A 25,775-nucleotide genomic window follows, 5' to 3' on the forward strand; every position below is an offset into this window, starting at 1 on the left:
CAACTTAGTTTCTTTGTCCCAAAGGAGTCCCAAGGAAAACTTAAAACATTTATTGCAGACTGTTGGGAGAACATTGTTGAAAGAAGCACTGAAATTTTGAAGTACATAGATGTGGTGGAGCAGAAACAAGCCACAGTGATAAAACAATCAATATATTTTACCATCCTCGAGCTATGACAAAAAATATTGTACATTCATGGCACCCAAGCATGGGCAACTGAACTTGGATTTGGGCCAAAGACAAATATACAAACTCACACTGTCAGGGGCATTTGGAGATGGTGGGCGATACAACGGACTCCACCTCCATCAAGAGAACATTTTTAGATGTGAAAGCACACAGGACATCAGATACCCAGTATGCAGGGATTTAACATCACCAGACAGCTGGTTAACAAGAAAAAGTATCAGGCAATAAAATCACAAGACATTAGACAGGGATTTAGGAGGTGGAAGGCACTCATTTCCTCCACTAGCCGGCAGGTCACCCTTGGGCAGGGTGTAGCAGCTGTTTAGCCCGCGATCAGGGTCACGTTCAGCCATGGGAGCAGGTGTTGGATGGTCGTATGAGCAGCTGATGCATATCACAAGTCCTGGTTATGAAACCACTAATGCCAGGCAAACGGTCTTTGAAGAGTATTGATAATGGTTGGAGTCAGCTGTCTTGTAAAAGACACTGATCAGAAGAAGGCAATGGCAAACCACCTCTGTAGAAAAATTTGCCAAGAACAATCATGGTCATGGAAGGACCATGATCACCCATGTCATATGACCTGGTATATAATGAATGAATGAATCTTACAAAGCTTCTTGATGGTCCACCTAATCTGAGTGTACCGGTCAAGGAAGAAAACATCTACTGTCACATCATAGATACAATACCAAAGACTAATGGCGACTTTATCTTTACCAAATTATGATACATCAAAACACAGAGCTTTTCAAGCACAAAGATAACATTTTAACCAGAGCACAGAGAGGCAAAAACCATCAAATTTCAATTTATAGGACAGATTCTCTCCTTACTGTCTATAAACAAGAGTGATTCCCCAAATCATCTAAGCCTGTTCCTCCAGCTGACAGACTTTCACTACAGAAGGAAATGATTGTCAGTGTGTTTCTATAAAGGCTGGTTAAAGTTGAACATCTACACCATAACATCAACACATCACACCCAGGCTGCATGAGCAGACAGGAATATTTGTTCAGTATAAAGCTGACTGAGAATAATGATGAAAGTACTCTGGATCTGATACGCTTCAACATGGGGCAAGTTTCCCGAGTCAACCTGCAGTGCACCTGACATGGTAGCTCTTTCTTCCTGACTGAACAGAAGAAAGCCACAGTGGCCGGTTCCCTGGCACTGAGTCTGCCTCTGTGACTCTGACAGAAAAGGGATGAAGAGGCACACTATGATAATAGGGGAATCAAAGTTAGGGGAACAGAGAGGAGGTTCTGTGGGTGACGACGAGATCCCCGGATGGACACCAGGGTCCAGGATATCTCAGATTGAGTCCTCAGCATTCTTAAGTGGGAACAGCCAGATTTTGTGGTCCATGTACAACGTTTGTAGGTAACAATGACATGGTTAGGATGAGTGATGAGTTTCTGCCTAGGGAGTTCAGGGAGTTGGGTGCTAACTTAAAGGGCAGGACCTCCAAGGTTGTGATCTCAGGAATGTTGACCGTGCCACGTGCTAGTGACACTTGAACTAGGAAGATAATACAGTTTCATTTGTGGCACAGGGTTTGCTGTAGGAGGAAGGGCATAAGATTTTTGGATCATTGGTCTCTCTTCCAGGGAAGGTGGGACCCATACATAAGTGATGGTTTGCACCTGAACAGGAGGGGAATGAATATCCAAGCAGGAAGATTGGTTAATCCTGCATGGTGGGTTTAAACTAGAGTTGCAGGGATTTGGGAACTATAATGCCAGAACAGTTAGTCAAGAGGTTGTGGAGGTAGATGTTCATAAGACCTCAAAGTTAGGAATCAAAAGGTTGAGCATGGTGTGACAACATTAAAAAGAGTGAATACAGGACTGAAGGTGATGTATCTGAATGCCTGCAGTGTATGGAACAAGGTGGATGAGTTTGCAGCACAGTTCCAGATCGGCAGATATGATGTTGTAGGCATCACGGAATCATGGCTGAAAGATTATAGCTGGGAGCTTAATGTCCAAGGGTAGGCAGAAAGGCAGAGGAGTGGTGTTGCTCTGTTGGTAAAAAAAATAAAATCGGATCATTAGAAAGAGGTGACGTAGGGTCGGAAGGTGTTGAATCAATGTGGATAGAGCTAAGGAACTACAAGGGTAAAAAGAAACTGTTAGGAGTTGTATAAATTTAGTTGTTAGGAATTTCTAAACTGCCTATGAAATGGCTTTTTAGAGCAGCTCGTGGTTGAGCCCATTGGAGGATCAGCTACTTTGGATTGGGTGTTGTGCAATGAAACAGAATTGATTCGAGAGTTAAAGGTAAAAAAAAAATTAAGGGAAAAGTGACCATACTAAGCTTGAATTCACCCTGAAATCTGACAAGGAGAAGCTAAAGTCAGATGTATCAGTACAGCTGGAACATTATGATCCAGTCCAAACTAAAGAATTAATCTGCAAATTTGCTAATCTGTATGACTCAGGTGCACAGTTAATATACAATTGTTAATGAAAGTCATCTTTTAATCATTAAGGTTATCAATGGACAGTTCAAGGGAAAGAGGCATGAGCACGGAGTTGGCCAGAATTCATTGGAAAAGAACACTGGCAGGGATGACAGCAAAGCAGCAATGGCTGGAATTTCTGGAAGCAACTTGGAAGGCACAGGATATATACATCCCAAAGGGGAAGAAGTATTCTAAAGGAAAGATGACACAACCATGGCTCACAAGATATGTTAAAGACAAAATAAAAGCCAAATAGACATATAATAGAGCAAAGATTAGTGGAAAGTTAATGGATTGAGAAGCTTTTAAAAACCAACAGAAAGCATCTAAAAGGATCATTAAGAAGGTAAAGATGGAATACAAAAGTAAGCTAACCAATAATATAAAAGAGGATAACATAAGTTTCTTCAGATCCATAAAGTTTAATAGAGAGGCTATTATAGATATTGGACTGCTGGAAAATGATACTGGAGGGGTAGTAATGGGGACAATAAAATAGTATAAGAAAATGAGTAAGTATTTTGCATCAGTCTTCATTGTGGAAGACACTAGCAGTATGGCGGAAGTTCCAGGTGTCGGGGGCACGAAGTGTGTGAAGTTACCGTAACTAGATTCTTGGGAAACTGACAGGTCTGAAGACAGATAGGTCACCTGGACCAGATGGAGTATACCCCTGGATTCTAAAAGGGGTGGCTGAAGAGATTGTGGAGGCATCAATAATGATCTTTTAAGAATCACTAGATTCAAGAATGGGTCTGGAAGACTGGAGAATTGCAAATGTCACTCCACTCTTGAAGAAGGGAGAGAGGCAGAAGAAAGGAAACTATATGCCAGTTAGTCTGACTGGAGTGGAAGATTTGGAGTTGATTATTAAGGATGAAATCTCAGGGTAATTGGAGGCACATGATAATATAGGTCGTAGTCAGCATGGTTTCCTTAAGGAAAATTCTTACCTGACAAATCTGTTGGAATTCTTTGAAGAAATAACAAGCAGGATAGACAAAAGAGTATCAGTTGATGTTGTGTATTTGGATTTTCAGAAGGCTTTTGACAAGATGCCACACATGAGGCTGCTTAATAAGTTCCTGGTATTACAGGAAAGATTCAAGCATGGATAAAACTGTGGTTGATTGGCAGGAGGCAAAGAGTGGGGATAAAGGGAGCCTTTTCTTAGTGGCAGACTGTGACTAGTGGTATTCCACAGGTGGCTGTGTTGAGACTGATTCTTTTTACGTTAGATGTCAATGATTTGGATAATAGAATTAATGGCTTTGTTGCAAAGTTTGCAGATGATATGAAGACAACTGGAGAGCAGGTAGTTTTGAGCAAGTAAAGAGGCTACAGAAGGACTTAGATTAGAAGAATGGGCAAAAAATGGAATATGGAATACAGTGCCAGGAAGCGTACGGTCATGCACTTTGGTAGAAGAAATGAAAGGGTTGACCATTTCCTAAATGGAGAGAAAATACAAAAAACTGAGACGCAAAGGGAATTGGAAGTTCTTGTGCAGGATTCTCTAAAGATTAATTTGTAGGTTGAGTCTGTGGTGAAATCCTCATTTCAAGAGGATTAGAATATAAGTAAGGATGTAATGTTGAAACTTTATAAAACACTGATGAGGCCTCATTTGGAGTATTGTGAGCTGGTTTGGGCCCCTTATGTTAGAAAGGATGTGCTGAAATTGGAGAGGCTTCTAATGCAGTTCACAAAAATGATTCTAGGATTGAATGGCTTGTCATATGAAGAGTGTATGATGGCTCTGGGGCCTGTATTCACTGGAATTCAGAAGAATGAGGGGTGACCTCATTGAAACCTATTGAATGGTCAAAGGCCCTGATAGAGTGGATGTAGAAAGGATGTTTCCATTGGTGGGAGAGTCTAAGACCACAGGACCCATCCTCAGAAAAGAGGGATGTCCTTTTAGAATGGAGATGAAGAGGCATTTCTTTAGCCAGAGGGTGGTGAATCTGTGGAATTCTTTGCCACAGGCTGCTGTGCATAGCAGAGGTTGATAGATTCTTGTTCACTCAGGGCAAGAAAGGCTACGGGGAGAAGGCAGAAGACAAGCTGAGAGGAAAAATGGATCAGCCACAATGAAATGGCAGAGCAGACTTTATGGGCCAAAAGGCCTAATTCTGCTCCTATATCTTAGGTCTTACAAGTATTAAAAACTAACTGAAGCTGGAGACAACATGCACCAGAAAGATGACGTGATAAAAGAAAGATGTTGAATGGGAAAGGAATGTTGAAGAGAGGACATAATAGTGATTAGCAGATAGCATATTATAAATAAAAATGGGAAATAGGAAAGTTTGTTCAGGATCGTCTTCCAAAGTAAGTTAAAGTCAAAATTATTGTCAAAACATGTACTGTATATGTTATCATATACTATATGAGATTCATTCTCTTGCAGGCATTTATAGACAAATAAAAATACAATAGAATTCATGAAAAACTATACATTACCAATGTATAGTTGAGAAATAACCAATGTGCAAAAGAAGACAAATTGTGCAAATAGAAAGTAGATAATACTGAGAACATGAGAAGTGAACTTAAGTGTTGTAGATACCCTGAATGTAGGCAAGTCCTTGTAGGTTGTGGGATCAGTTCAGAGTTGTAGTGACTGAGAGTATCCATAGCAACCTGGTCTACTACGAACAAGGTGGCAGGCAGAATTAGATTTAGTAATTGGTGAAACATAGAACAGTACTGCACAGTACAGGCCGTTCAGCACAAGACTTTGTGCCCACTGATATAAACCTTCTTCACAATCAATCTAACCCTTCCTTCCTACACAATCTGTAACGCTAAATTTTCCTTATATCCATGTACCTCAGTAAGAGCTGCAAGCTATAAACAATGGTTTAACATAGGTGTCTTTTTTGCTCTTATGCTCCAGAGATGAGTATAGGCCGGGGAAATGGTGTCCCCCACAGCTCAGTTTCAGCAGAAGCCAGACTGCAGTGGATCAAGTTTGTCTGAGAGGCTGGTCGTGTGCTTTGACAAGCATCTGAAAGCAATTCATGTTGGTGATGCCTCAGTTACTGGACAGTTGCCTTTTAAATGTCCCAGCCTCTAGATAAAAGTCTAGTTAAAAGCCTAGTATTTGAATATTCATTTGACAGCAATCATAAAATTATTGACTTCAGCGAAGTGCTCGAAAGGTAGAAGTGTAAAAGATTTAAGATCTAGACACCATTAAGAACTTGTCATCTTACATGGGCAGCCTCCACCTGTGTGCAGTGAGACAGAGACTGCCCTGCAGTAAATTAGACCAATCTGCAAATGGGTGAAATCACAGTAGATCAGTGGGAGGCACAACATAATGCAGGAACAGTTTATACTCAGAATGATCAGATGTACTCCCTGCCAAGTGAAAACAGCAAGGAAACCGGTGAAATAAGGCACGGCATAAAACTAAAGAGAAAAAAAAAGGATGAAGAACAAACAGTAGGCAGATCCTAGGAATTGGCATAGATACACAGAGCAACACATGATGATTAAACAGATGGTAGGTGCTACAAAAAAGGAGAATGCAAGAAAGGTAATGGGCATAAGAACCGACATGAAAATTGCTTACATTTATATTCACTGGCTGCTTTATCAGTACCTCCTTTAACTAATAAAGGACTAATTCTGCATGCTTTGAGCTGCTGCCGTATGATCGGCTAATTAGATATTTGCATCAATGTACAGATGTACAGGTGTATCTAATGAAGTGGTCACAGAATGCATATTAGGAAAAAGAGGATGGTATTCAGGAACAACGTGACACTCTCAAAATGTAACTAAGTCAAACAGGAACCGAAAAGATGACAGACACATCTACTTGCAGCCAGGTTTTATATCAGGGAAAGGTCGGAAACTGACTGTTTCAAGGAAGGCAATATAAATTCGGATTTTGCTAAAATTAACTAAATAACTCGACCACAGTGAAGAAAATAATGCAACCAAAAGGGCAGTAAATTCTCAGAAGTGATACGTCAAATCCCAGGATTTTCAAATCCCAGGATTTTAGAGGAACTATGATTTTCTTAAATTCTTGAGATTTGAAAACCAGTCCTTTAGATCAGTTTCTTGAGAAAGTGAAGGTGGTACAATGAGTTTAACACTTGTTGCAGGCAGGTTTCTACAGTTCACAATTACAAACCGAGAGACCTTGAAATTCCTCAGACACATCCAAAAGCAGCATGAATTTGTGAAGATATCTGACAAACACAATTACATATTTTGAAGAAATTACTATGGAAGGGCACAGAGCAAACTTTACTTCAATATACACATTTAAAAAATCTTTAATGAAGCTTGTTAACTAAGGCAGAACTTTACAGATCTAAAGATGATTCACTGGTCTAGTTAGGAATCTGGCTGTGTAGCAAAAGGCAGAAAGCAGCCAGAATGGTCTGGGGGTTGGTGTGGGGGGAAACACAGATTCAACTCGGACTCTAAGACCATAAGCCATAGGAACAGAATTAGGCCATCTGGCCCATCTACTCCACCATTCAATCATGGCTGATCCTTTTCTCTTCTTCTCCTCAACCCTAGTTCTTGGCCTTCTCCCTGTCACCTTTGATGCCAGGTCCAATCAAGAACCTATCAATCTCTGCCTTAAATACACTCAATGACCTGGCCTCCACAGCTGCCTCAGGCAACAAATTCCACATATTCACCACCGTATGGCTAAAGACTACCGAAACAAATGCAGAATCTTAGATCAGCAGATTCTGAGACATTGATGAAGGTTCTTTTTCCACAGATGCTGCCTGGCCTGCTGAGTGTTTCTCATATTTACTGCTTGTATATCAGATTTCCTTTATTGGCATGTTTTTATTTTTGGGATGAGGTTATGATTGTCCTGTAAGCATCTGTAATGGGGCTACAACTCTTAACATGACTTGCAAATGATTTAGTCGATGAGATAGAGAGCAAACTTTCCTATGTTCTCAATGTCACTAGGGTATTGTAAAGAATATAAACAGAAAGATGTAGTATTAAGTTAAGTGAACTAGCAAAACTCTAGCAAATGCTTATGCTGAAGATTTGTAGTTTTTCTGTTCACAGGATGGAAAATGAAGAGGAGATTTGATAGAGATGAAGAGATCATGAGTGGTGTTGTAAGAAAGCAAAGCTCACTCATTATAATTGGATTACGTACTACTGCTACATCGACTCAGGCCTAGGGGGCTGGCGTCCGGCACAATGACAGACTCTCCACTCCTCCCTCTCCCTCATCAGTGTGTTCAGTTCATCTACATTAGCCGCGCCACTATCTTCTAGGACCGTGTTGACCAACTAAATTGGATCTCTTTATTACTAACTGCCGACAGGACATCAACCGTCTCAACTTCACCACACCTTGTTCCAATTCCATCATCACTCCTTCCGAACACTCATAGTTCCCACACTCTGCACTTCCCGTTTCTACCTCCGACCAAAGATCCACAAACCTGCCTGTCCAGGTAAACCTATTGTCTCAGCTTGCTGCTGCCTCACTGAACTCATTTCTGCAAACCTTGAAACTGTTCTATCCCCCCTTGTTCAATCCCTTCCCACCTATGTTTGTGACACTTCTCACACTTTGAATTTTTTCAATGATTTTAAGTTCCCTGGCCCCGACTACCTTATTTTCACCATGTACGTCCAGACCCTATATACCTCCATCCCCCACCAAGAAGGTCTCAAAGCTCTCTGCTTCTTTTTGGATTCCAGACCTAACCAGTTCCTTTCTACCACCATTCTCCTCCATTTAGCGGAATTATGCCTTAGTCTCAATAATTTCTCCTCCCACTTCCTCCAAACCAAAGGTGTAGCTGTGGGCACCCGCATGGGTCCCAGCTATGCCTATCTTATTGTTGGCTTTGTGGAACAGTTCATGTTTCAAGCCTATAAGAGTATCCATCCCCCTCTTTTCCTTCGCTACATCGACGACTACATTGGCGCTGCCTCCTGCATGCATGCTGAGCTCGTTGACTTCATTAACTTTGCCTCCAACTTTCACCCTGCCCTCAAATTTACCTGGTCTGTTTCTGACACCACCCTCCCCTTTCTTGATCTTTCTGCCTCCATCTCGGGAAATGGCTTATCTATTGATATCTACTATAAGCCTACTGACTCTCACAGCTACCTGGACTATTCCTCTTCCCACACTGCCTCTAGCAAAACTGCCATCCCCTTCTTGCAATTCCTCCATCTCCGCCGCATCTGCTCTCAGGATGAGGCTTTTCATTCCAGGACGAAGGAGATGTCTTCCTTTTTTAAACAAAAGGGCTTCCCTTCCTCCACCATCAACTCTGCTCTCAAACGCATCTCTCCCATTTCATGCACTTCTGCACTCACCCCATCTGCCCGCCACCCCACTAGGATAGGGTTCCCCTTGTCCTAACCTACCACCCCACCAGCCTCCAGGTCCAACATATAATTCTGCGTAACTTCTGCCACCTCCAACGAGATCCCACTACCAAGCACACCTTTCCCTCCTCCCCCTTCTGCTTTCCACAGGGATCGCTCCCTACACAACTCACTTGTCCACTCGTCCCCCCCATCCCTTCCCACCGATCTCCCTCCTGGCACTTATCCTTGTAAACGGAACAAGTGCTACACCTGCCCTTACACTTCCGCCCTCACCATCATTCAGGGTCCCAGACAGTCCTTCCAGATGAGGTGACACTTCACCTGTGAGTCGACTGGTGTGGTATACTGCATCCGGTGCTCCCGGTGTGGCCTTTTATATATTGGTGAGACCCGACGCAGATTGGGAGACCGTTTCGCTGAACACCTATGCACTGTCCGCCAGAGAAAGCAGGATCTCCCAGTGGCCACACATTTTAATTCCATGTCCCATTCCCATTCTGATATGTCTATCCATGGCCTCCTCTACTGTCAAGATGAAGCCACACTCAGGTTGGAGGAACAACACCTTATATTCTGTCTGGGTAGCCTCCAACCTGATGGCATGAACATTGATTTCTCTAACTTCCGTTAATGCCCCTCCTCCCCTTCTTACCCCATCCCTGATTTATTTATTTATTTTCCCCTCCCTTTTTTCCCATCTCTGCCCCTCTCACAATCACTCCTTGCCTGCTCTCCATCTCCCTCTGGTGCTCCCCTCCCCCTTTCTTTCTCCCTAGGCCTCCCATCCCATGATCCTTTCCCTTCTCTAGCTCTGTATTCCATTTGCCAATCACCTTTCCAGCTCTTAGTTTCACCCCTCCCCTCCCGTCTTCTCATACCATTTCGGATTTCCCCCTCCCACTCCTACTTTCTAATCTCTTACTATCTTTTCTTTCAGTTAGTCCTGACAAAGGGTCTCGGCCCAAAACGTCAACTGTACTTCTTCCTATAGATGCAGCCTGGCCTACTACGTTCCAGAAGCATTTTGTGTGTAAGGCCAAAAGAATGTAGATTCTGAGGTCAAGAGTCCATCTTATCACATTAGGAGACCATTCAATAATGTTATAATGCCAGGACAGAAGCTGCTGTGATGAAGGTAGAATCAAGCAAATCTCAGGAAGGAATTGAGGGCTTGTAACTGTGCAGGCTAAAGGAACGGGATAACAGAATGGGTGCTGCCACAGACTGGACGAGATAATAGGCCTCATTCTGTACTAATACAATTCAATATTTCTGATTCAAAACAATTGAATGATTCAAAATCATCCGATTTGGATGAAAAATGGCTGAGATTACCTACTTTTTGAATTGATGACAAGCTTCAAGCAGGTGTGAGCATTAGGAAATAAAGGCTAAAATTAAAGATAGGACTCTACAGACGAAAAATACTGAATAGTTTAGGGAAGGCGCAGTAAAGTTGTATTAGCTCCAACAATAGACAAGAAACAGGAAAGGCTATGGACTTTATTTTCAACCAGACATTGCGGACTTTATGAGAAATGATAAGAGGAAGCCCTGGCCAGATTCTGAAAACGTCACAGCAGCCATTACTGTCTCCAACCCCAGATGGGTTCAGATGGATCAGTAATGTTGTCGCTTCTTCATTTTTCAAAATGCTTGCGAGTGCCCAATACTGACACCCCACATCCAACAAAGCCGTGACATCTCTCTAACATAAACTGCAAGAGAAAAATTATTCTGACTTTCAGAGGGTCCATTTGCAACACACATTTTATATTTATGGTTCAGCATTCAAGAATAAAATCACAGCTAGTTCAACACCACCATCCCAGGCAACTTGTCACTCCCAGCACCTTCACAGGGACGGTCTCCAGGAAACCACTGCTCCCTGACCATCAGATTTCAGTTTGAAGTAGGTGTTGCTCATTCAGATACCACAATCAGCAACCTAGTTACCAGAGATGAACTACATGACATTATTGTCCGCTTACAATCATCTTCGAGTTCTGTCTTTAATTTTGCTCTAAGCACAACACGTGCAGGGATTTCACTATTCTGTGCCACATCTACTCTCTTAATTTAAATCCATCTCTTCTACAAACAATGAAGTCACTGCTGTATTAATTGGCTCAGCAATGCTACACTTCAATTTCCCATCTGTGGCACCAGCCTCTCGACTGTCTATTCCATTAAATGTCAATTTACCTGCGTGTGTTTAACTCTTGGTAATGGGGTTGGGTGGGTGGCTCTTTACATAGATTGTATACACAGACTAAAAGCAATATTCCTACCTGCAATGTCCACTACATCAGCCGTTGACAGGTTTCGACCATTGGCATCAACTTGGAAGGTCACAGCTGGTCCAACCATACTGGAAGATAATTAAAATTGATGACAGGCTTTAGAGTGAATTCCATACATGTTTGACAGGCAGATTCATTTCTCTATAGATTTTATAAAGTAGCAAGATAACGATTTTAAACAACTCAGAGCTGATCATGTTAAATCCAAGCCTTGCATTAATTCTGAGGAAACAGTAACATATTATCATTTTAGTATTACTTCAATTGCAAATATTTTATTATAATTTGTTCAGCCATGTATATGTTACCAGGAGATGGTTACATTAGTGTATGTGGGGGCATTATGTGCAGAGATTAGCTGCTACATTTCCTACTGTACTGCAGCAGAGGAGAGCAAAAAGCTTTTGGACTGTAAAGTTGTTTGGAACTTCCTGTGGCCATCAAAGTAGCTACATAAATACAGTTCTATAAAAGCATAATATCTAGGAGCAACTGATAAATTCTTGACTATTGATGGATCCCTCAACCATCAGGCTCTTGAACCAGCATGGATAACTTCAGGCTTTAGAGTGAATTCCATACATCCTCAATAATGGACGGAATCCACAACCTATGGATTCACTTTCAAGTGAGTCACTTCCAACTCATGTTCTCAGTATTACTTACTTACTTATTATTACCTGCCCACCATCTACAAGGCTCAGGTCAGGAGTGTAATGGAATACTCGCCACTCGCCTGGATTAGTGCAGCTCCATCAACACTCAAGAAGCTTGACACCATCCAGTACAAGGCAGCCCACTTGATTGGTACCCCTTCCACAAGCATCCAATCCCTCCACCATCGATGAACAGTTGCAGCAGTGTGTACTATCTACAAGATGCACTGGAACAGCACACCAAAGTTCCTAAGGCAGCACCCTCCAGACCCACAACCACTACCATCTAGAAGGATGAGAGCAGCAGATACCTGGAAACGCCACCACTTGGTAATCCCCCTCCAAGTCACTCACCATCCTGACTTGGGAAACATATTGCTGTTCCTTCATTGTCACCGGGTCAAAATCATGGAATTCTCTCCCTAACAGCACTGTGGGTGTCCCTACACCTCGGGAACTACAGCGGTTCAAGAAGGCAGCTCATCACCACCTTCTCAAGGGCAACTAGTGATGGGCAATAAATGCTGGCTTAGCTGGTGACACCCACATCCCGTAAATGAATAAATTAAATACAATTATATTTGCACAGTTTGTCTTCTTTTGCACATTAGTTGCTTTTCAGTCTTTGTTTTTGTTTTTCCATTGATTCTATTTTATTTCTTTGTCCTATTGTGAATGCCTGCAAGAAAACATATCTAAAGATAGTATATAATCATAAAAATGTACTTTGATAATAACTTTACTTTGAATTTTCACTTCAAACCTCATCACAAACTCTACTGCCCCTATCCAGAGTAACCTGAAGTCCCATATCACATAGTTGACCTGGAGCGAGAGAATGCATGCTTTGTTACAGAGTTATGGAGTCAGAGAAAGTCATCGCAGGAGCAGATAGTTCTGCCCAAGTTGTCCATGCTGTCCTAGGGGGCTTCCTGAGTTAGTTCCATTTTCTTGCGTTTGTCCCATATCCCTCTCAACCAACCCCATACTTGAACCTGTTCAAATGTCCTTTTAACTTTAGAATTGTATCCGTCTCTATCACTTCCTCTACCAACTCAATCCATATACCCATACGTACTGCACAGAAAAACTTGACCCTTATGTTTCCTTTAAGTCTCATCTTGAACCTATGTCTTATCAGTTTTAAACTCCCTTGCTCCCTTATCATGATATTGTGACAATCCATCTGATCACAATTGCATATGCCTTACACTGACCCTGCTTCCTTCACTCCAGAGAAAACAGTGCCAATTCATCCAGCCTTTCCTCATGACTCAAAACTTCCAGTCCCAGCAACATCCTTTTCTGCATTCTCTCTAACTTAATCACATCTTTCCTAGAGCATGGAGTCAGATCTACATGTAATACTCCACATGTGATCTCACCAATGTATTGTACAACTGTAGCAAGAGCTCCAAGCTCTTGCACTCAACCCTCCATCTAATTAATTCAAGCATGACAAATGCCTTCTTCACCACCTTGTCCACCTGTATCACCACTTTTGGGGAAGTATGCACTTCTATGCTGGGTCTCTATTCTACAACACCCTCCAGAACCCAGTTACTTACTGTTCAAGTCATTCTTGGTTTAAATTCCCAAAATGCATCACTTTGCACTTGCCTGAGTTATATTACATCTGACATCCCTTTGCCCACCTTCGCAGATAAGAGTCAAAGCCATAGAGCACCACAACACAGAAGTAGGCCTTTTGGCCCATCTAGTCTGTGCTGAACTATTACTCTTCTTTGCCCCATCGACCTGCACCTGGACCATAGCCCTCTACACTCCCCTTATCTATGTTGCTATCCAAACCTCAAATGTTGAAATTGGACCCACATCCACCACTACTTCTGGCAACCCATTCCACAATTTCACCATCCTCTGGTGAAAAGCTCCCCTTCATATTCCCTTAAATAGTCACCTTTCACCCTTAACCCATGACCTCTAGTTCTAGTCTCACCTAACCTCAGCTGACAAAGCCTGCTGACATTGACCTTATCTATAGCCCTCATAAATCCCCCCTCATTTTCCTATGCTCCTAGTCCTAAACTATTTAACTTCCCCTAAAATTCAGGTGCTACAGTGATAATCCAGATCGTGTTATAATCTGAGACCATTCTCTTCACTGTCCACCACACTGTCAATTTTGCTATCATCTGCAAGCTTAATGCTGCCTAGATTCTCAAAAAAATTGTTAATACTTATGAAAAACAACACAAGGGACACATAACTGACCTCTTGTTATTAACTCAAAAGAAGAACTTACTAAACTCAATGCAGCAGATGTTTGAAAGTGGTGCTTTTTTTTAACATTCACTGAGACAGATCCAGGAAGCATATGTAGCCAAAGTCCTCAGGCCATTAAGGGATGTCCAATTAATAAAACTCAAGTATTCAGATTCCAAGAACAAATGAAAAGGAAAAGCTGATTAAAGTAATCAAGATCTGCCAATTTCACCTGCCAATGTATGGAGTTAGTATTTGCAAATTTCTACAACAGCCCTGCACTTCACTGGTACAGGGCAGCCAGCTGCAAAGCTTGGGCACAGCTCCACAAATTACTACACACGCGAAATGCTGGCGGAACGCAGCAGGCCAGGCAGCATCGATAGGGAGAAGCGCCTTCGTCAGGGAATTCAGCCCTAAACGTCAACAGCGCTTCTCCCTATAGACGCTGCCTGGCCTGCTGTGTCCCACCTGTGTGTGTTGTTGTTTGAATTTCCAGCATCTGCAGATTTCTTCATGTTTACTCCACAAATTACTAATTTATTTCTTTAAGCACTGAGAACAGAGCTGTACAAACTGCCAGCCCTGCCTAGCAAGAGTAAAGGTAAGACTGAAGACAAACAAAAACTAGGTTTCACATGCAGGAAACCGCAGATAGGTTCAGCCAAGGATACTGAAGGCTCCAATGTTTTTATTTAATCTTATTTAGATATATAGCACAGTAACAGACACTTCTGGCCCAATAAGGATGCACCACCCAATTACACCTACGTGACTAACCTATACATCTTTGTGTGTGGGAGGAAACCGGAGCACCCTGAGGAAACTGATGCAGTCACAGGGAGAACAGACAAACTTCTCACAGACAGCAGCAGAATTGAACCTATTTCCTTCACGTTGTGTTATGTTAATCACTATGCTACCTTACTTTCCACAAAATTTACCCACCATATTTGACCATTTCCCACTTACTCCTGTACACATTGTTTTCCTTCCTATCATCTTCCCTACTGTCTCCACCTTCATCCTTTCCTCTCCTAACCTGCTGCATTTTGTCTTTTTGCCTGCCTCTGTCTCTGAACCACACCTCTCCCCTTCACCTCCCTGTACCTTCTACCCATCATCCTTCACACTCCTCCTCAGTCCACCAATCACCAACTGGCTCCTGCTTCACCATTGCCATTTCACTCTTTACACCGGCTATTTCCTCTCTCCTCCAATCTCAGCCCTGATACAGGGTTTTGATCCAAAACATTCACAGATGTTTCCCCCTTCACAAATGCTGCTCGACCTTCTGAGTTCCAGCAGCAGATTGTCTGTTGCTCCAGATCCCAGCATCGGCAGCCTTATATCTACTAGATGACCGACTACATTTTGCTGACAAGTGATTTATTTTTTTCACACAGTTTACTATTGCCACATGTACCAGAATCCAGTAAAAAGTTAGCCTTGCATTCTGTTTGTCCAAATCAAATCATGACACATTAGAATAAGGTAAAACAATAACAATGCTACCAAAAAATGAAGTGCAGGTAAATGATAAAATGCAAGATCATAATGTGGAAGATTGAGAGGTCAGGAGTCCATCTTATCATAAGAAGTGAAAGTGCAAGCTTCCTCCACAACAGGCCACACCTCTAGCTATACTTCAGTACAGTAACTATCTAAAAGACTATATGGGAAAAAAAACAGGTGTGCATTGCCCACAAACAAAGCAATTAATGTAATCCAGTTATCCAAAACTGATCCATTTTGGGATGGCACATACCAAGTAAACAATAGTGCCCTCTGGAGAGTTGATGAAGGCAGACAGGTAAAAGTCCACATGGTGAAAAAAACAAGTGGTTTGCTGCCCTTCATTAGCCATGGTATAGAATACACACTCAGTGGTCACTTTATTAGGTGCAACTGTACACCTGTACATTAATGCAAATATCTAATCAGCCAATTATGTGGCAGCAACTCAATGCATAAATACATGCAGACATAGTCAAGAGGTTCAGTTGCTGTTCAGACCAAACATCAGAATGGGGAGGAAATGTGATCTAAATGACTTTGACTATGGACTAGTCAATTAGGCGCCAGATAGGGTGCTTTGAGTATCTCAAAAATTGCTGATGTCCTGGGATTCTCATGCACAATAGTTTATAGAGTTTATAGAGAACAACAAAAGTAATATATAGTGAGCAGTTCAGTGGGTCAAAACACCCCATTAATGATAGAGGTCAGAGGAGAATAACCTGACTGATTCACTCTGACAGGACAGCAACAATAACTCAAATAACTATGTGTTACAACAATGGCATGTAGAAGAGTATCTCTGAACACACAACACATCGAACCTTGAAGTGGATGGGCTGCTTCAGCAGAGGACCACAAATATACAATCAGTTACAAATATACCTCATCAGAGTGTAAGCCGGAATGTTACTTCACGACTTTTAAAAACACTGATTTGGTTAAATACGGAGCTCTGTGTGCAGTTCTGGTTGCTATACTATAGGAAAGATGGAGAGCATGTAAAGGAGATCCACTATGACATTCCCTGGACTGGAACATTGCAGTAATAGGGGCAGTTTGGATAGGCTGGGTTTAACCTCCCTGGATTGAAGGAAGCTGTGCAATGGGCTGATACAAGTACACAGCATTATAAGGGGGGGGGGGTGTAAAATAGATAGAAACAGAATAATTTTTCTCATGGTGGAGATGTCTAAGTGGGAACAGATTTAAGATGGGAGATAGATGGCTAATCAGGGATCTGAGGGAATATTTTCTTACACGGAGGATCCTTTGAGCCTGAAGAAATACGCAGGCAGTAGATCTCACAACATGTAAGAAACACCCAGACAAGCATAAGACATAGAAGGCTACAGACTTAATGGTGGTACATGGAAGAAACATAGATAGGCACAATGGCTGGTAAGGACTTGGTGAGACGAATGGCCTTTTTCTGTGTTATATGACTCTATGAAAAAATTAAAGTAAGTTAAGACCATAGGACATAGAAGCAGAATTAGGTAATCAGATCCATCGAGGCTGCTTCATGGCTAATTTATTATCCCTCTCAACGCCATTTTCCTGTTTTCACCCCATAACCCTTGAACCAGGACTAATCAAGAACCTGTCAGAGGCCCTCTATTGTTTGATGTCAACCATGGATGTTGTGTCCTAGCTGTCTACATGATATGCAAGACAAGGTAATATGATATCAGAATCAGGTTTAATATCATTGGAATATGCTGTGAAATTTGTTGTTGTATGGCAGCAGTACATAAAATATAAAAATAAAAAATTACAGCAAATACATATATATATTTAATAAAGTTAAACTAAATAAATAGTGCAAAAAGAAAGAAAAAAGGAAAAAGAAATGAGGCAGTCAAATAAACTCTTCCTGGGCTTCCAACGGGGTACAGGTATCTATTATAACAGTTGCTTCGATGACAAGCTCTGCCATCTTCATCAGGAATGATGCTTGGGCATGTCTAATCCAGTGTTATTTATGCCCCCGTAGTTTGTCCCTCCTGATTGGTTAGTCCTCATCCAATCAGGTTTCCGTTCTCCCACCTTATTCACAATCAAATTGCAGTTCTTACTTAGAGCAAGACCTTCATTTTTGTTAAAATACTACTCCACTAGTTTTATTCCTTTACCAGGTGGTCCCAAAAGCTGTTGGTGTGGCAGAGTAGTTTTGTACTGTTGAAGTCAATCCTATGGCCATTGCAAATGCAATGTTCTGCTACTGCTGACTTGAGGTCCTGCTTTTCCCTAACTCCCTATACTAACTGTGCAGGACTGCTTCCTCCTTCCTATCTATGTCATTGGTACCAATGTGCACCGTAACTTCTGGCTGTTCACCCTCCCTCTTGAGAATCTTCTGCAGCCACTCTGAGATATCCTGGACCCTAGCAGTTGGGACAAGCACAACATCTTGGCTTCTCTTTCATGGTCACAGAATCCGCTGTCGGTCCCCCTATCACTACTGCTCTGCCAGACTTCTTGTTGTTGCTGAAAAATCTGCTTATAGCAGGAATTAGGGCAAAGCATTTCAGATCACAACAATTTACCAATTAATATAATTTTCTTAGTTTTTCACCTGCCTTTTTGGCAAATATCTCAAATTTGTATCCTATAGTTACTGACCTGTTATTTGGCAGAAACAGTTTCTTCTCAGTCAGTCTTTTGAAAGGCTTAGAAATTTAGGGTCCTCCATTAAAACTATTAAGCTTCATTGCTGTCGGAATAACCCTTCCATCACCTAGGGTCATGTGAAAATTTGCATCTGTCACTTGGATCAAAGAAAGAATGATACAGGGACAGACACTGCCTCAATCAGCTAATAGACAAAGGACAGACAGACAAAAAACACAAAGGTTGAAATTCTTAGAAAATTGTAACAGGCTGAGGATAAGCAGCCTCCAAGTAACAGTGGGGCTCAATCTGAATTAAATGAGCATAACTTCTCTTCAGACATTGATGATCTTACTTAGTATCAGCAGGGTTTCCTGAAAGAAAAGGTTTAACTATCGATAATAACTATCAATAATGCTGCTTATCTTTGTGTGAGCTCATCCTCTTGGGTGAATCACTGCTCAGTCCACAACAATCAAAGAAATTCAAGTAGCAATTATTGAAGGTGTTTGTCCCGATATAGTTGCAAACTGGTTTTGCAAGCAACAGGTGATATATTATTCCTTTGAAATAGCTCCTGAGATTTGCTGGAATGATGAGAAGCCTTGATGAAACCATTTTCTCAATTACGTAACCTACCTTTGCAGAAAATTCACATTTTTCTTATACTATGTGGCAGCATTAAAGGCTTGGGATGTACAACAAGAATTTGAATTTGCATTGCATCATTATAATGAGGTAACAACCTCAAGTGCTCCACGTATCTTCAGGAATGTATTAGTCACCTTGCACATTGCAAGCAGAGGACCATTTGTAATGGATCACTCAGTTAACTCTTCACATCTTTTCATATCCAAACCATCACCCAAACCATAAGCACGAAATCCTAGTGTAAAAAGGCTTTTCTCCCGTATAATACAACTGGTATTCCTTTATTTCCTTTTTCGTTACAAAAACTGTGATGAATTCTTGAACTTCACTATAATTACAATAATCCACCAGAACATCCTGGAGTTGAGCTAAGAGTGACTACTTTTGACGTCAAGGCAACATTTAATCAATGTGCAACATCAAGGAAATTTGGCAACAATTTAAACAAAGAGAACTGTAGATGACCTGCTGAGTGTTAGTGGCATTTTCCATTTTTATTTCTGGTAGAAGTGAATCAGCGTTAAAGGAACAGCACCAACACTGCCAACATGTTTGAGGGAAGTATTTGGCTATGGTTTTGCTGATGACTACACAATACAGTGGACTCCAGTTAATTGGGCCGTCGGTTAATCGGGGTGCTGCTTATTTGGGACAACTTTTAAAAAAACAAAAACTAAATTGAGAAAATAGTTGGGATTCCGTTCAGTTATTTAGGACACTATGTCACTCATTAGAGGAGGAGACTGATGCTGAAAAGCTTTTAACTAGTATCAGTTGCGTACACCTGTGCGGCTGTTAGACACCACTGTGTTCAGAGTAAACTGTTCTTAAATAACATCAGTTGTGAGTGTTCTGAAAGCAGTGATTTTTTGTTACTAATGGCTGGAAAGGAATAAGTGGTAAGACAATTCTGCATCGCTGTCTGGTATGGAGGGGCTACTGCACAAGACTGAAAGAAGCTGCAGAGGATTGTAAATTTAGTTGGCTCCATCTTCAGTACTAGCCTACAAAGTACCCGGGACATCTTCAAGGAGCGCTGTCTCAGAAAGGCAGCATCCATTATTAAGTACCTCCAGCACCCAGGACATGCCCTTTTCTCACTGTTACCATCAGGTAGGAGGTACAGAAGCCAAAGGCACACACTCAGCGATTCAGGAACAGCTTCTTCCCCTCTGCCATCCGATTCCTGAATGGTCATTGAACCCTTGGACACTATCTCACATTTTTAATATATATAATTTTTGTCTTTTGCATGATTTTTAATCTATTCAATATACGTATACTGTAATCAATTTATGTATTACTATCTTATTTTGTGTTTTTTTTTGCCTTCTATATTATGTATTGCATTGAACTGCTTCTGCTAAGTTACCAAATTTTGCGACACTTGCCGGTGATAATAAACCTGATTCCGATTCTGATTCTGAATTCAGCACTGTTATGTTCACTGTGGATTCAAGCATTGAGGACTGGAGAAGGCAGAAATGGCCGGAAGTGAAAATGAAATGGTTTCACTAATTCAACAAGTTAGGAATCACAAAGGTATTGACATTTCATCTTTACTGTTACAATGAAAATGAATATTTGGAAGATATAATCATTTAGAAAAGTCAGTATGAAGTTGGTCCATTATCTGTGCTAGGTGTCTGTACTAATTTTGTTCAAAAAACACAACAGATGAATTCCTCCATCAATATGGAACTAATATAGCTTAATAATACTGTAGATGTATTGGCATTGCTATAATTTCTTCTGTACTTCATTTAAACACATAAATTGTTAATTAAACAATAGTTTATTTTTTTATACCTTTTAACTATTTTCATTGAACTTCAGCTAATTGGGCCAAAATGTACTGGTCCTGATGTGTCCCAATTAACAGGGATCCACTGTACTTAATTCCATTAGCAACACCTCAACCAAACAAGTATAGTGCAAGATCCAGACAACCTTCAAAGTCAAAATAAGTTTATTACAGAAGTACATATTTAAATTCACTGTCATTGGCCAAATCAAAGGTGGTTACGAATCAGCATGAGGGAGGGAGTTTGAAAAGCTGGTTGAGTGGTGCCACAACAACAACATCTCACTCAATGTCAGCAAGACCAAGGAGCTGATTCTGGACTTTAAAAGGAGGAAAGCAGAGGTCCATGAGTCAGTCCTTATCAGGCAATCAGAAGTGGAGAGGGTCAGCAACTTTGAATTCCTCAGTGTTATCATTTCAGACGATCTGCCCTGGATCCTGCACATAAGTGCGATTACAAAGAAAGCACAGTATAGCTTCTACTTTCTTAGAAATATGTGAAGATTTGGGATGTCATCAAAAACTTTGACCAACTTCTATAGATGCATGGTGGAGAGTATTTTGAATGGTTGCATCAAGGCCTGCTATGGAAACACCAATGCTCTTGAATGGAAAAGCCTATAAAAAGTAGGGGATGCTACCCATTCCACCACTGATAAAACCCTTCCCACTACAGAGCACATCTGCATGGAGCACCGTCACACGAAAGCAGCACCCATCATCAAGCTCCACTGCCATCCAGTCCATGCCCTCCTCTCACTGCTGCCATCAGGACCCTCACTATCAAGTTCAGGAACAGTTATTAACCTTCAGCCATCGGTCTCTTGAACCAGAGGGGATAATATCACTCTACTTCACTCGACCCTTCAATGAACTGCTCCCACAACCTATGGACTCACTTTCAATGACTCTTCATCTTACGTTCACAACATTTATTGCTTATTTATTATTATTAGTATTTAATTTTTTTCTTTTTGTATTTGCACAGGTTGCTGTCTTTTGCACACTGATTATTTGCCCATCCTGTTAGGGGTGGTCTTTCACTGATTCTATGGTGTTTCTTGTATTTACTGTGAATACCCACAAGAAAATAAATCCTAAGTTTTCATACGGTGACATATACTGTATGTACTTTAATAAATTTACTTTGAACTTTCAACTTTGAACATATATATTACATATGCTACCTTAAGAAAAAATAAATACCATAGAATTTATGAAAAACCGTGCATAAACAAAGATAGACAAATAACCTATGTGCAAAAGAAGACAAATTGTGCAAATAAAAAAAATAAGAAGAATATGAGTGATATTGTGCTTGACAGTGAGTCAGCAGGCTGTGGAACCTGAGTGGTGAGTGAAGTAAGTTATCTACACTGACTCAGGAGCTGATGGCTGTGGGGTAATAACTGTTCTTGAATCTGGGGGTGTGAGTCTGAAGGCACCTGTACCTCCTGCCCAATGATAGTATGAAAAAAAAGTCATGGCCTGGGTGTTGGGGGTCCTTGATGATGGGTGCAGCTTTCTCATGGCAACACTCAGAGCAAATTTCATAGTCTGATAGGTAGCAGGTAATATTTACATCACAAAAATGCCAAGCCATTACCAACTCCAACTGTTTCATCTCGGATAAAGTGAACAAAATCTACAAAATGCAATGCAGTTTCTCACAATCCTGACTTGGAAATGCTTTCCCGCTGCTGAATCTCGGAACTGCATTGTGGCAATACCTTCACAAGAGGACCGCAGAAGTTCAGGAAGATGGATCACCACTATCTTTTCAATAGAAATTAGGGACAATGAATGCTGCCCTTACAGGCAGCTTCTAGATTTCAAGAATGAATATTAAATATCTTAATGGCTTACGAATTAATAGAGGTTTGCTTAGTGAGTAAATTGGCAAATTGCTCTATTATGGTCACACATACCAAGTGAGGTACAGCGAAAACAGTTTGGTTTACTTGCAATCAATACAGATCATTTGATTTCAGTGCATTGATGTGGTACAAGGGGGTGGGGAATAATCAAATGTACAATAAAGCATTAGAGTTACAGAGAAAGTGCAGTGCAGACAGACAATAAGGTGGAAAGCCATAACAAGCTAGATGTTTGGATTAAGTGCCTACTTTATCAAACTAGAAGACCCTTCAATAATCTTATAACAGGAGGATTAAAGCTGTCCTTGAGCCTGATGACAGGAGCTTTCAGGCTTTTGTATATTCTGACCAAATGGGGAGGGAGGAGAATAGGAATGTGTAGGTGGGTGGGATTTTTGAAAATGCCGGTTGCTTTACCGCAGCAGTGAGAAACGTAGACCGAATCCATGGAGGGGAAGGTGATTTCCATAATGTACTGAACTGTGTCCTCAACACTTTTATGATCATGAGTAGAGCAATTGACATACCAAGAAGACATTATGCATCTGGATAGGATCATGTAAGCACTTGTACAAAATGTTGGTAAAAGCATGATTCTGGCCAATGCACTGCAGTCAGAGTAGATGGAATCCCTTCCTGGTCACATTCTTAGGTTCTGCACAGATCAGCTGGATGTAGACTCAGTGGTAGCAATGGGAAGAGTGCGGCATAGATGCACCATGATACTGCTTGGAATGAAGGGCGGTGGTTATAAGGGAAAATTGGATAGGCTGGATTTATTCCCACTGAAAGGTACGAGACTGAGAGAGGAGTGTATAGAGGTTTGCAAAATCACAGATAAGGTAGACAATCAGAATCTTTTTGGTAGTGTAGGGGAGTTTAAAACATAGAACATAGAAATTTACAGCACTTTACAGGCCCTTCAGCCCACAATATTGTGCTGACCATGCAACCTACTCAAGAGACTGCCTAGAACTTCCCTAGCACATTGCCTCTATTTTTCTAAGCTCCATGTACCTATCTAAGAGGCTCTTAAAAGACCCCATTGTATCCAAAACTAGAGGGTATTGGTTTAAAACCAGGGGAGAAATATAGAGGCAAACTGAGAGTTAAATGTTACCTTTACAGAGGTGTGGCGAATATCTGGACAACTTGCTAGAGGGGTTGGTGGAGGCTGATACTGTTACAGCACTTCACAGGCATATGGACAAATAGTTAAATAGGAAGGGAGTAGAGGGATATGGGTATATTGAATTAGTATAGACAGACATCGTGGTGGAAGTGGGCTGTAGGGGTGTTGTACTGTGCGGCACATCTTTCTGATTCAGTGAAACTAGTAACTGTGTACTTTAAGGAAGAGCTGCTCTAAAACAGTAGAGTGCAAAAATAAAACTCTTCAGTGTTCTAATGTAAGCAGTCAATCTGGCAATTTACTGAAAGCAATAGAGTTGAATACTTGGCAATTTCTACTTATTTTCTATACTGGAACAGTAATTACATCGTGGCTGCAAACAACTGTGAGAGCAGAAAGGCCGTTATGTAAGAAGAACTCTTCCATTATAACAGTGGATGTTATGCAATGCAGCATCCAGCTACAAGGAAACATGAAATGCAACTTGTATTTACACCATGTCGTTCGTCTGTTTTGAGAAATGCAAACCAGCCACCTGTCACACCTAAACTGAGCTCTTCTAATAGAACGCAAAGGCACCAGTCACATCTGTGCACCGACCTGCCAGCACCCGTGTCCCCAAGCTTCTGCACATTTCCAGTGTAACCATTCCCCCTAGTGGAAGGTGACAGTTCAGCATCATGTCACCTTGGCAAGAGTCTTAGTAACTGATCCTAAATCCACTCCTTTTTCTGACCCCCCACTACAAAGAAAGGCATTTTGCTTCAGTGTGTTCCAAGTATTCTTAATCTCCTACAATTCCACACAGATTTACAGTGAGAAATAAGTGACTGTAGATTCAGGGAATGGAGGAAGATGGATGATATAAATCAGGAGAGACAGTTTAATTCAGTATTGCGTTCAGCGTAGACATTGTGGGCCAAAGAGCCTGCTCCTGTGTTGTCCAATTCTAGCTCAGTGACCTAATTTAACTCAATTTAATATCAGTAAGCATTATTGGTTGGTAGGTTAATTGATCATACAGGTGGGCCAGCCAGTGGTGTAGTGGTATCAGCACTGGACTTCAAGGTGGATGGTACTGAGTTCAAATCTGGCCAGGTCCCAAGCAGTATCTGCGGAGACAAAAGGCCTGGTAATCTGCTTCCATTATCTTGCCACGAAAACCCCATAGACAACGACACTATCCACAGGGGCACCATAACAACACTCAACAACAGCAACAACTGATCTCTAGGAGCATCATCTAACATTTCCTCAATTTCAGGGCACGAAGGAATATGGGGAGAAGGCAGGAGATTGAGGCTGAGAGGAAAACTGGATCAGCCATGATGAAATGGTGGAGCAAACTCGATGGGCCAAATGGCCTAATTCTGCTCCTTTATCTTACGGTCTTATACGTGCCATTCTACCCTGCTGTCATAGTGAGCATCCTCATATCAACCACATCATGTTTAGGTTGGTGCAGCATTTTCTCACAATATAACAAAACTACAGGACAGCAGGAAAAAAGTCATTGGCTGAAGTTGACCAACACTGCAGGACTTGTGTGTGTCCAGCACAATGAAGCAGGCAGGAAAAAAGTCTGTGCGGACTCTATCTACCCACCCAGTAAACTGCCTTTTCCAAAAGCTCCATTCTTGAAAGTGCTATAGGGCTATTAAAATAAAAGCATCATGCCATCTTAAGTATTTCTCCTCCCTCCCAGGCAATTAATCTGATCAACCATTCTAGTCAGCTCCCCACCTCACTCCCTTATCTGTTATCTCAATCACTGCACTGAAAACACTTTAAACCCCATATTATAGTGCTGTTTACATTGTAAATACATGCTTGTATTTATGTACAATATCTATACACATTCATTCTATTACCATACTTCCAACATTATTTCATATAATTCATTATTCTTATAATTGTTAAATTTTGCATCCCACGACAACACGCCACAGCAAATTCCTAATCCATGTAAATGTGCCTGGCAAGC

General features: G+C 41.3%; 1 protein-coding gene across 2 annotated transcripts in view; it reads right to left on the reverse strand.

Moving 5' to 3' along the window:
* The window catches only part of ptprn2 (protein tyrosine phosphatase receptor type N2), a 1,015,920-nt gene that overhangs the window by 514,329 nt on the left and 475,816 nt on the right, over nt 1–25,775 (reverse strand). For both annotated transcript variants that reach the window (XM_059971881.1, XM_059971880.1), the window contains one exon: nt 11,303–11,382. In XM_059971881.1, coding sequence (XP_059827864.1) covers nt 11,303–11,382 — 80 coding nt within the window. The remainder of the gene's footprint in view (nt 1–11,302; nt 11,383–25,775) is intronic.

This window comes from Hypanus sabinus, chromosome 6 (assembly GCF_030144855.1).
Source record: "Hypanus sabinus isolate sHypSab1 chromosome 6, sHypSab1.hap1, whole genome shotgun sequence".
Classification (NCBI taxonomy): Eukaryota; Metazoa; Chordata; class Chondrichthyes; order Myliobatiformes; family Dasyatidae; genus Hypanus; species Hypanus sabinus.